Source organism: Plasmodium cynomolgi, chromosome 14 (assembly GCF_000321355.1).
Source record: "Plasmodium cynomolgi strain B DNA, chromosome 14, whole genome shotgun sequence".
Lineage (NCBI taxonomy): Eukaryota > Apicomplexa > Aconoidasida > Haemosporida > Plasmodiidae > Plasmodium > Plasmodium cynomolgi.
In genome coordinates, this window is record NC_020407.1 from 2,143,178 (window position 1) to 2,154,368 (window position 11,191).

At 42.7% G+C, this 11,191-nt stretch overlaps 3 protein-coding genes across 3 annotated transcripts; 1 reads left to right on the forward strand and 2 right to left on the reverse strand.

Moving 5' to 3' along the window:
- Window positions 1–1,464: 1,464 nt before the first annotated feature.
- On the forward strand, window positions 1,465–1,893 carry PCYB_145710 (DIM1 protein homolog; the record flags this gene model as incomplete). Its single annotated transcript, XM_004225042.1, has 1 exon — window positions 1,465–1,893. The coding sequence occupies one exon, from the start codon at window positions 1,465–1,467 to the stop codon at window positions 1,891–1,893; it is 429 nt and encodes a 142-aa protein (XP_004225090.1).
- Window positions 1,894–3,458: 1,565 nt separating this feature from the next.
- Window positions 3,459–6,705, reverse strand: PCYB_145720 (pre-mRNA splicing factor RNA helicase; the record flags this gene model as incomplete). Its single annotated transcript, XM_004225043.1, has 2 exons — window positions 3,459–5,898; window positions 6,056–6,705. The coding sequence occupies 2 exons, from the start codon at window positions 6,703–6,705 to the stop codon at window positions 3,459–3,461; spliced, it is 3,090 nt and encodes a 1,029-aa protein (XP_004225091.1).
- A 2,097-nt stretch (window positions 6,706–8,802) lies between these two features.
- On the reverse strand, window positions 8,803–9,323 carry PCYB_145730 (hypothetical protein; the record flags this gene model as incomplete). The annotated part of the gene is made up of 2 exons (XM_004225044.1): window positions 8,803–8,872; window positions 9,190–9,323. The coding sequence occupies 2 exons, from the start codon at window positions 9,321–9,323 to the stop codon at window positions 8,803–8,805; spliced, it is 204 nt and encodes a 67-aa protein (XP_004225092.1).
- Between the last annotated feature and the right edge of the window lie 1,868 nt (window positions 9,324–11,191).

Genomic DNA, 11,191 nt, shown 5'->3' on the forward strand with positions numbered 1-11,191 from the left:
AAAAAAAAGGGAAAAGAGAGAGAGAGGGAGGGTAGGCTTTTAAGTTCATGAAGACAATGTTTCCCACCGAATGGAAAAGGGAGCCGCAAATGGAATAAAAACTGGGAATTATACTTTTTTTTTTTTTAGTGTAGAACTCTTTAATTGGCCATATAAGAATTTACGTTAATTTAAAAAAAAAAAAAAAATACACAGCAAAATCGCGATTGAAGCGTTACATTCGCAAAACGCAATTTAAGAAGCATTTCGTGAAAAGAGCCTTTGCAGGGCATAATTATATGTCCCCTTTTTTCTTTCACTCTTAAAAGACAGTTTGCAGTGAAAGCTGTGCAGGTGAAGGTCAACCAATTTTGCCTATAAATTAAAAATGGTTGTTTGGCTGTTAAATTTGGGCTCCTTGCTTGGTCGGCAATCCCTTCTGCCCATTCGTTTGATTCGCCCCATTTGGTCACAATGCGGTAATGTTCGCCCTAATTAGATGAAGTTCCTTTTTTTTTCAACCCACAAATTAATGCATTTTTAAAAAGAACTCACCCCAGCTGTAACACACACAGCATGAGGACCATTTCACTGTTCCGTGCGTCAATTTCGGCAAGCTTTTTCATTCCAATTTAGTCTTTTTTGTGAACACGCTTAGGCAATATGACATAGTAAACAAACCAGTAGTGGGGAAAAATGTGCACTGTGGTATATATACACACACGATTGTTGGAAGGTGGGCAAAGGCCGTTCAAAAAGTGTTAAGAAAAAAACTTACGTCACACATAAGTTGTCGCCATGTGGTGATTTTGCGATGGGGCTATACGTACAAATGCGTATGTAGATTTTTTCCGTTTTTTTTTAACCAACTTTATATTTATTTTGCATTAATGTGGCCACTTTAAACAGCTATTTGTTTGTTCGTTCGTTTGCTTATTTTTTTTTTTTTTTTTTTTTTTTTTTGAGCCGTTGTTCAGGTAAAACGTTGCTCACAAAATGGCTGTTCATCCGCAGTTGACAATCACGAAGGGGGCACAACGTGAATGCCACTTTGGGGGCATTTTTTGATGCTGTAGAAAAGGGCAAATGTACGGTTTTGTATTGACATTTTCGTTTTCCTTTTCGTTTTCGCTGGGTCAGCAAAAGTGAGCAGTGTGAACATTTAAGCACCATTTGGGGTAACATCGTTATTGCAAACTGTTATCTTTATTATGGCGCGTTCGTGTACTGCTTGAGGCGTTCATATGTTGTGGCAGAGTTTTGAGGCAATTTTATTTGCAGCCTTTTAGCAACTGTTAGGTAACTGTTTGGCAACTGTTTGGCAACTGTTTGGCAACTGTTTGGCAACTGTTTGGCAACTGTTTGGCAACTGTTTGGCAATTTTTTTTAGCAACATAGAAGCAACGCTGTGGAAAGTTCTTACCCCCTCGCTCGCAAGTGCCTCGAATTGCTTTCCAGCCGTGTAACCACTTCTCCGCCGCCAAAATGTCGTTCATGCTGCAGCACTTAAACAGCGGCTGGGCCGTTGACCAGGCAATAATAAATGAGGAAGAAAGGCTCGTTTGCATTCGCTTCGGCCATGATTACGATCCCGACTGCATGAAAATGGATGAATTACTGTACAAGGTTGCTGAAGATATAAAAAATTTCTGTGTAATATATTTAGTAGATATAACTGAGGTACCCGAATTTAACACCATGTACGAGTTGTATGACCCAGTTTCCGTCATGTTTTTTTATCGTAACAAACATATGATGATAGATTTAGGCACTGGGAACAACAACAAAATTAACTGGCCCATGAATAATAAACAAGAGTTTATTGACATCGTTGAAACCATCTTTAGAGGTGCAAGAAAGGGAAGAGGGTTGGTTATATCGCCGAAGGATTACTCGACCAAGTATAAGTACTGAGTTGGTTGGAAAGAAAAAAAATGCATGTCTTGGTGGAAAATGGGTAGGTAGGAAGATCGGGCAATGAAAAGGAATTCCCCCCCAATTGCACTTTTTTTTTTTTTTTTGAATGTAAAATTTATACACAATACCACCTGCGGTCAGTGTGTTGCGTAGATCTTTTCACCAGCTTCCTAGGGAATAAAAAGTCGATGGTGATATTAGTCCTCCTGTGAGTAGCGAGCCCATTTTGTTATGACTCATTCCCCCCCCCTCCCCGCGCGCGTAGATTCATGTGTGTATATTTACTTATTTATTGTGCGCGCCATTTACCAAAAAAAATGCGGAACTTTTCCCACTGAATAATTTTTTGACGTTTTTTAATTTATGATAACTCAATCGAAACTAATTAAATTTGTCCCAATTTTTATTTTAAAAAAAGTAAAACGCATGTTTGACACACGCAGGAGACGCAAAAGAGACGCGGAATCCAGCTTAAGTTACCCCCCACCGACGCACAGCTCTTTACGCACGGTTTTCATCTTTGTAGGTTTACGTTTGTTAAAAAGAAGAAAAAAAAAAAAAAAAAAAAAATTATATATGTCTGTGCAGCAAGTGTAGTGTGTGCAAATCCATTACGCACATATCATCACATACGTGAAAAAGAATTGATCGTTCTGTCCCCAATCGCGCATTCATACCAGTACCTATGAGGCGGGGAGTCGACTAGTATTCGCGTCAAATGTTGTCTCTCTTTGTCTGTCTTTATGACTTTTTCAATTCAGAGCGCCCACACTTCAACAACTAAAACAAACGCAAAACAAACGTAATGTTGAACAAATGAACACAAAAAAAAAAAGGCAAGTTGCCACTGCGCCGGTGCGTCTGTACAGGCGCACACGCACATGTGTGTACCTACATATATGCATATGTACGTATGTATGTACACACATGTGCAACGCAGCGACTGCATATGAGGGATACTCTTTGACAAACTTGAAAATGGCAGAAAAAAGTGGCGCTGGCGATCAAAATTGCCACGTGTAAAATTCACTGCATGTACGTAAAACGATGCCTATCTGTGCGGGGGAACGTGGGGGCACTCAGAGGTTCTTAAGAAAAAATTGAAAGAATAAGGGGGGCAGACGTGTAAAAATTTATAAAATGGCGAAGGAGTAGGCCTGCGCGTATGCACGCATTACATGTATATGTATGTGTATTTATGTAGGCAGCACTGCAATGTCCCCAATTCGCGTCCTCCCCTCTTCGAATGAGCTCTATTCAAAAAAAAAAAAAAAAAAAAAAAAAGTGGACTTATCCAATTCGTGGGGCTATTTCCACTGTCCATTTTGAGTTCCTCTTTTTTTTCTTACATGTCATGGTGTGCCTGCTTCCTCAACGTATATAATATATTCACATTTGGGATACACATTTCTGTTGCAAAACTGTTTGGCGGCTTCATCGTCACGGAGATGCGCCCTGCGCTGAGTGGTTTGGTTTATCCATTTTCGCAACGTTCGCTAAAGGGGGTTGGAGTATATGTTTATTCACTCCATGGTGATGGTGATGATCTTCCACCGAAATGATCAGGCAATCTTGGTGAGGAAGTAGAACGACGCGATCTCGTAGAGCATGTCCTTACTAACAGGGATGTTGTGGCGTATGTAGGACTTATTTATCTTAATAACTTCGTAAAAAATGATGCAAGCATTTTTATGTTCCTCCATGATATTTTTCTTCGCAAGCACCGAGTTGGGGTATATACTAACGACCTGATTAAGCTTTATAATTTTAAGTTCATTTTTATTAACGGGCAAGGCAGCATTAGTGAAAAAGGCACTAACAATGCACTTCTTCAGGCTGCATATAGCGTCGTGATTCTGAATACCACAAGAACTACTGGGCAAATCAATTTTCTCACAGATACTCACCAACTGCGTTTTGATGTCCTTAATTTTTATCAGCGTATGGTACTGCAAAAAGTGGTCATAACAAAATGACGTAGAGAAATTGTTCTCCTCGCACTGTTTATATATATTTAGGAGGAGGAGAAAATCTCCACCACCTTCTATAGTAAACATTTTCTTCACATTTTCCGCCTCTTTTTCCTTTCCTTTTTGAACATAGAAAATATTATTTGCATGTGTTAGCATAGCTGTGATGCATAAAATCTCATCCACACAATTATACTTCTCAGATGCTGATAGAATCATTTTACTTGACTTCACATCTGTGGGGAATTCAGCCATCTTCCTCCCCGTTTTGGTTAAGTTTCCCTCATCATTTAGTGCACCCAAGGAGTATAGTAGTTCTAGGCCTTTTATTATCACCACAGGGGAAGGAGGGTCTAAAAAATCGAAATTTATAATGTCATCCATGCCTAGACTTTTTAGTAATAAAATCATACTGCTGACTTCGCATCGTTGAATTTCTGGAATTGAGTTATCATTCAAGTCGATGAATGATTTTTTGGTGAAGAGCCGAAAACATTTTCCATCTTGTTTTCTACCTGCTCTACCTGTTCTTTGATTCACAGATGCTTTGGAGCATGGTAAAGTTACGAGAGATTCAATCCCCGAGTTGGGATTGTACACTTTCTGCTTACACAGACCTGAATCAATCACGTACACGATGTTGTCTATGGTGATACTCGTCTCGCAAATGTTTGTTGATAGGATAATTTTTCTGGTACCTCTGCGCATGGTTCCCTTTGGCTGATTGGCTGGTGCGAGCTCATCTGTTTGGGCTTTCGCGTTGGTAGGAGGTGCCTCCAGCTGTTGCGCCGCCTGAAGCTGTTTCGCCTCCTGAAGCTGTTTCGCCTCCTGTTGCTCCGCCCCAGGGTTGGCGCTGTCCGGGGCATCCCCCTTCCCGTGGTCCTCATCCGCCACATCCTCGAATATCCGCGCCTGCTGCTCCACGGGCAGGGATGAATAAATGGGCAAAATCACCATGTTGCGAAACCTTGGGGCTAGTTCGATCAGCTTATTTTCCAGCTCCTGTTGCACCAACTCGATTTCAAACTGACCAGGCAGAAAAACCAAAATGTCTCCCTTCTCCTGCGTAACATGAATCTGCAAAATGGTAATCACAATGGCGGACAAATAATTACTCTCATTATTTATAGTGTAATAAATATCCACGTTGTATTTTCTACCCGGCACATAAAATATGGGGGCGCAGTTAAAGTAGGTAGAAATTTTCTCAGCGTCTAGAGTGGCAGAAGATATGATAATCCGTATGTCCTCCCTAAAATTGCAAATGTCCTTTACTATCGGAAGAATAACATCTGTGTGTAACGCCCTTTCGTGAGCTTCATCAATTATTAACACCGAAATATCATCCAGCGTTGGGTTGTACAATAAAAGACGTAGGAACATTCCATCCGTCATGTACACGATCTTTGTGTTCTCACTCGTTTTATTTTGGAATCGAATAACGTAGCCAACTTCCTTTCCCACTTTTACATTCATTTCATCGGCTACCCTATTTGCTATGGCTATACACGCGATTCTTCTGGGCTGCGTACAGACTATGTTTCCATACAGATGGTACTTACACTCATGCAAGTACTGCGTTAACTGTGTGCTCTTTCCGCTTCCTGTTTCTCCAACTAGAATTAAAATTTTATTGTTTTTGATGGCCTTTAAAATATCATATCGGTAACTATATATGGGTAGTCTCTTCCTGTCATCGATTATTTTCTTCATTTTTTTCTCTTTCTTCCTTTTAATGTCTTCGAACAGTCTTTGCAATTCCTTTTCCTTTTCGTCCATTCCGTAGAGGCTATCCAGGTGCACGAATTCGACCACGTCCGTCAGGCCGTTTCCGTTCCGCTTGCGATCTGCGCGATCAGCGCGATCGGCGCGGTCGTCACCATCGTCGCTATCTCCACCCCGATGTTCGCTTCCCTTTTTCTTCTTTTTCCCCCTGCTCGACTTCTCCCGCGTTTCTCTTTCCCCTCCGCAGACTTCCTCCTCGTCACGGTCATCCCTCGCTCGGTGGTGGCTATGACCCTTATGGATGCCCCTATCTGAGTGGGCTCTCCCACTGGAAAAGGCGCTTTTGTCGATGCGCTTCTTCTTCTCCCCCCTATGTCTTCGCCCACTGCCGCTGCCACTACCAACAGCACTACCGCTGTCGCCTTTTTTTTTTTTTTTTTTTTCTTTCCTTCTCCCTTTCGTACTTGTGTTTCTCCTCATATTCCTCCCTTTTTACGCTCTTCCGATTTTCCAAATCGTCCTCGAACACAAAGTCATTTTTAAGACCTTCACTTATCGCCACCCCCGAACCGAATTTTAAAATCCCTTTGCTGATTATCTGTTCATCATAGTTGTAGGCGGAAGGGTCTCCCTTCCCCTCTCTCACTTGCGTCGCATCAGCATCGGTGCCCTTGTTCGCTGCATCAAATTTGTCCAAGTCTTCCTGGAAGAGGTAATAATTTTCTTTTAGCTTTTCCCTTAACTTTATGTTTTCTTTAGCTATATCATAGATCCTTTTGGACAGTTGCAATTCTTTAAGTTCCTTCCCCTCCAATTTAATTGTACTATATAGGAGTTCATCATCTAGTAGCTTCTTCGTTACATCTAGCTTTTCCCTCTCTCTTTCTTTGAGGTACTTTCTTCGGGCATCCTTCTTCAACAATTCAACATATTCTGCGTCATTTTTTAAGTTTTTATTTCTACCTTTTCGGTGTTCTAGATGTAGGGGGTGTAATAAGTTTTCGCTGGTTTTTGCGTCCTTAACCGACTCGTCATCTTCTGTCCGGATTTTTTTTTTCGTTTCATCATCATCGAATTCGATGGGCCGTTTGTGCGCCTCCGCCTTTTCCTTCATCCTGGCGCGGTGCACGCAATTTGGGGGGGCAGCTCCGGGGAGTGCTTTTGATGTGCTCCTTTGGATTGCTCCTTTTGGATTGCTCCTTTTGGATTGCTTCTTTTTGGCGTGCTTCTTTTGGCGTGCTTCTTTTGGAGTGCTTCTTTTGGCGTATACCCAGATGTTCACCCTTTTGCGTCAACAGAAGGGGGGACCTCTAAGAGTCCAGAATTTCCTGCGCACGTTCCCTAATCCTCGCAACAAACGTGGTGAATTCCCCCCCCTCCCGCACGAGAAGCCTCTCCACATGCGCACAACCAGCGTTGCAACTGTGTAGGCAGCTGTGTATGCAACTGTGCATGCAACTGCGCATGTACTCTACATCAATGAACAGGTCGGCGGAGGGATCCCTTCCAACGATGGTTTGTTGATGATTATATGAATTGTGCCTCTTCCCCTGGCTTCTCTCCGAAGAACGTTCGGTAATTCCCTTGTTGTAAAAATGGACCAAACAAACGGGTGCGGGTGGAGAGTTAATAATCATAGGGAGCAGCATATGGCATACGCATCACATGTAGAAGCTTCCACACGCACGCCTAACGGTTAACTGTGACGAGAAAAGAAGGAGCAAATGGGGACACAACTACCCTTTCCAGAAATTGGCATTGTACTTAGGGGTAACGCGGTAGAACGCGTAAGTACATAAATAAAATGAGCAGATGCAAACTCAAATAAGATGTTCGTTAAGGCGATTTTTTTTTTTTTCTCTTCCGATAGACGTGGTTGCAAAGGGGCGACCTCTCCGTTGGAGAATGTAAAGTGCTCTACCCCCATAAATGATAAATACTAATGGGTGCCCGGAAGAGTCTCCTTTTACAATCAAATACCCATTTGATGGCGTGCGTTGTGCATATTAACAATAACAAAAAAAAACACGCGTCATCATGTGGGTTAATTGGGAAGTGCCAACTGAATCGATGATTTGAAAAGGGGGAAAAGTCATACGAGCGAAAGGAATAGAAATAGAGGCAATTGACATGGAGGCAAAGTCTCTACAATTTTGACGCTGCTAAAATGTCAAACTGAGTTTCATAAAATGGGGAGAAAATTCATAAAAGGAAGAGAGGCACGCTTGGAGCATTAATCGGGAAAAATTAAAAAAACGGCAAATGGGGAGGGGACGGGCGACGTTGCCACAGGTTGATGATGCCTCTGCGCGGTGATGTGATAAAAAATGGGACGACGGCGGAAGACGTGCAGATGTACTGGTATGCAGAATTGATATGGGTGTTTAAGAAAACATTGCCGGTTGGTCGCCTTTGCGGCTGCTCGCTTCTTCACTGCGCAGTCGGCACTGCTCCAAATGTGCGTTTCCACACGGAGCTGTCGCATGCACCACGGGGGGTCGCCACCGCTCACTGGTGACTGCGCGCGAAAGAAAAAAACTTGTACACGCGCACGCAGCTACCTGCGCACAAGTACGTATGAAAGTTGTGCGCCTATTTACACGTGCCCCTACTCATATGCAAGCGCACGTACATTTGTGCGTTTTTGTGTTCCTTTTAAAGCTTCACATAAACAAACCTGCGCGCAAAAAAGTGAAAACGAATATGTTCACGTACGTGTTTATCTTGGTCAAACGGCACGCAAGTAGAAGCTCCTTCAACTTTAAATCATTAATAAGCCAGCAATTTTTTTTCAAAGGGCCCTGGGAAAATATAAACTCGAGAGAGCAACACATGCGCGCTTTGCAGTGTATATCATATATATGTAATTTTTTTTTTTCGCCAAATTGCGCAAACATGTGTGCTATTTTTTTTTTTTTTTTTTCCTTCCCCTTTTCACGCCAAAATGTTCGCATAAAAGTAATTACATGTTAAGTACAAATGTGGATGCATTTTTAAAAACCATTCGTGATAAGCCACCAATCTGATATAATTACCACTTTAAAAAATGTAACATCATGTAGGGGATGTGTGTCTGCGTGGGGTCATGCCGCCTCGTTCTGTCTCCCCCCCTTTTCAAGGAGTAAGCCAAACTTAAAAAAAAAAAATATCCCCCGATTGGAGATATGTATCTTCCCAGATTTTTCCCCGCATTGTATACTGAACAGTCTTCTTAGTAGGAGCCCATCCACCTGTAGTAGTAGCCTCTAAAATGTCGTCTGTTCTTGTACTGCTTTTTGGTCCTACAAGTGTGTGTGTGGGGAGGTCAACGGAAAGGCACTTGGATGAATGTACACAAAGGAGAAGCACAACTAGGATTGTAAAACAGCCGTCGCTGAGTTATTATCCCTAAATGGAAGCCTCTGCATGCAGCTTAACAAATCCACGCATGTGCCGCATGGGGGTGATGCTGAACCCAGGGGATTCTCCCACTCTGCACGCGCAGATGTATGCTCATGGGTAGACCCATACGAATGCGCTTATGCGCAATTACGCACACGGAGAAGGGGCAACTTGCCGTCTCGTCTGCGCGGCGTTCACAATTAATTAAGCTTCGAACCTACACCGATCCACCCTTTGCATTTGTTTGCGTGGGCGCAGGAAGTGAAATGGGGTGAACAGCAGTGGTATGAAACGTTTTCTCCAGCTTATCCCAATTAGGGGGAAGATTCCCGTATTCAAATTTAGCAGCATGGTGAGTACTACAAAAAAGTGCGTTACGTATAGGTACATAAATGTGTATGCATAAGTGGATGTGCTTTTACGCGATAAACTATACGTATGTTTTTTTTTTTAAAAAAAAAGGGCCCCTAAAATGTTGGAGTTGTTTCAATGCAGAAACGGTTCGAATGAGTGGGCACCTTATGTGTACATGGAATTCCTTCGCAAGGCCCCTCCAATGTTCCTTTTGTTTTTTTTTTTTTTTTTTTTTCTTTCCCCGCTTAGGCGTGGTTCCCAATTTTTCAACCGCTTTACCCCACCCGCATCGGGCAGTCGTGAGAATGAATTACAGCTTATTAAAAAGGCCTATCAAATGGGTAGCGAGCAAATCTACGTGAGCGCCGAGGGGTAAATTCCGTAACAGGTTCGTTAATTATTCGCGTGCAAGTGACCATGTACCCGTTTGCATTTTTTTTTTTTTTTTCCCTGCGTGCGACTCTGCCGCAGTGCGAGGCAGCACTTCGTTCCAGCAGAGTAAGTTTTTATTCCCGACAACGTTGGCACAGTTATCGAAGTGAAAGGTGTGCGGTGTTGAGGCAGCTCTGCCGCGTGCTGTTTTCTTCGTTTGCCTCTTCGCCTCTTCGCCACTTCGCTTCTTCCCTGCCGGATTTTTTTCTTTAAGTGAGGTAAAGAGGAGCAACGCGGATTAATGCGCCATGCGAAATGTACACTAAATTGTGTGGAAAAAAAAAAGGCGCCCTTTCCCCCCCAAATGTAGATCGCGAACTGTACCTGCCAATCGTACATGCAAATAAAAAGCTCATTTTGCGAGGAACCTCGAGTTTTGTTTTATTCCCCGATGCGGTAACAACATATAGCCTTTTTTTTTTCGACATTTATATTTTCCCCAGGGGGGCAGGGCCAAATTACCCATGGGTGTACATGTTCCTTTTTTTTTTTTTTTTTTTTTATCGCATCGTAGTAATACGGATGGTGAACTACAGGGGAAAGGGGGTCCACACAACCGCGTGCGTGATTATTTTTTTTGGAGATTCTCCCTTTAGTTAAACGCACTTCTACTGAAACGATGTCGTCCGCAGGGACGGAGAAAGACACTCATTACCTCATTTCATTTTGCTACAACACATTGTGAACGCGAAGTCCCATTTTAACATTGTCTACACAGAAGGGATTGTCTGCATTTACTTCCCTCCACCCCACCCTCTCATATATTAACGTCCATACGATTTTGCTAAACTGTGCATAGTGATACCTTGAGAGAACATTTTTGTGCGAATGGCTTTCTTTTTAACTTGAAATGGAGGGGATATAAGAATGAGGTAGATTAAAGGGGAGGAGGGGGGAGAAAAACATGAGGACATGTTTACACATCGTTTGGTGTTCGAGGTTTAGGGTTCAGAGGTTGAGAATTGCCTCCACATACGTGTGCTCTTTCGATGTGTGCGCGAAGGTGAAAGAAATACGAACATGCTGCCAGCGCGGAAGGCGCTATTTTTCCTGTGCTAATATGCAGGCATATTGCCCCAGCAAATGAATCCTTCATCAGATTTGGAAAGAGGATCAAAGAAAAGGAACGCACTAAAGGATGTACCATTTGGTTTATAACGCAGGGTTATGCCTGTTCCCCATGGAGGGGGGCACAAATGGAGCATTAATCCAGTTAAAAAAAAAAAAGGGGAAAAAATGAAAAGCATACACTTCCCTGCTTCAGAACACACCATACGTCACTCCTATGCAGTTCGCTTGTGGCACAAGCTGCACACACACCTTTTCGAGCCACTTTCCCCCCTCAGCCATTTGTGGCCGTCTTCGCTCATTTGGTCACTTTCCACCTTTGTTTGCCCCTTTTTTTGGCTTTTTTTTTTTTTTTCTTATGTTAG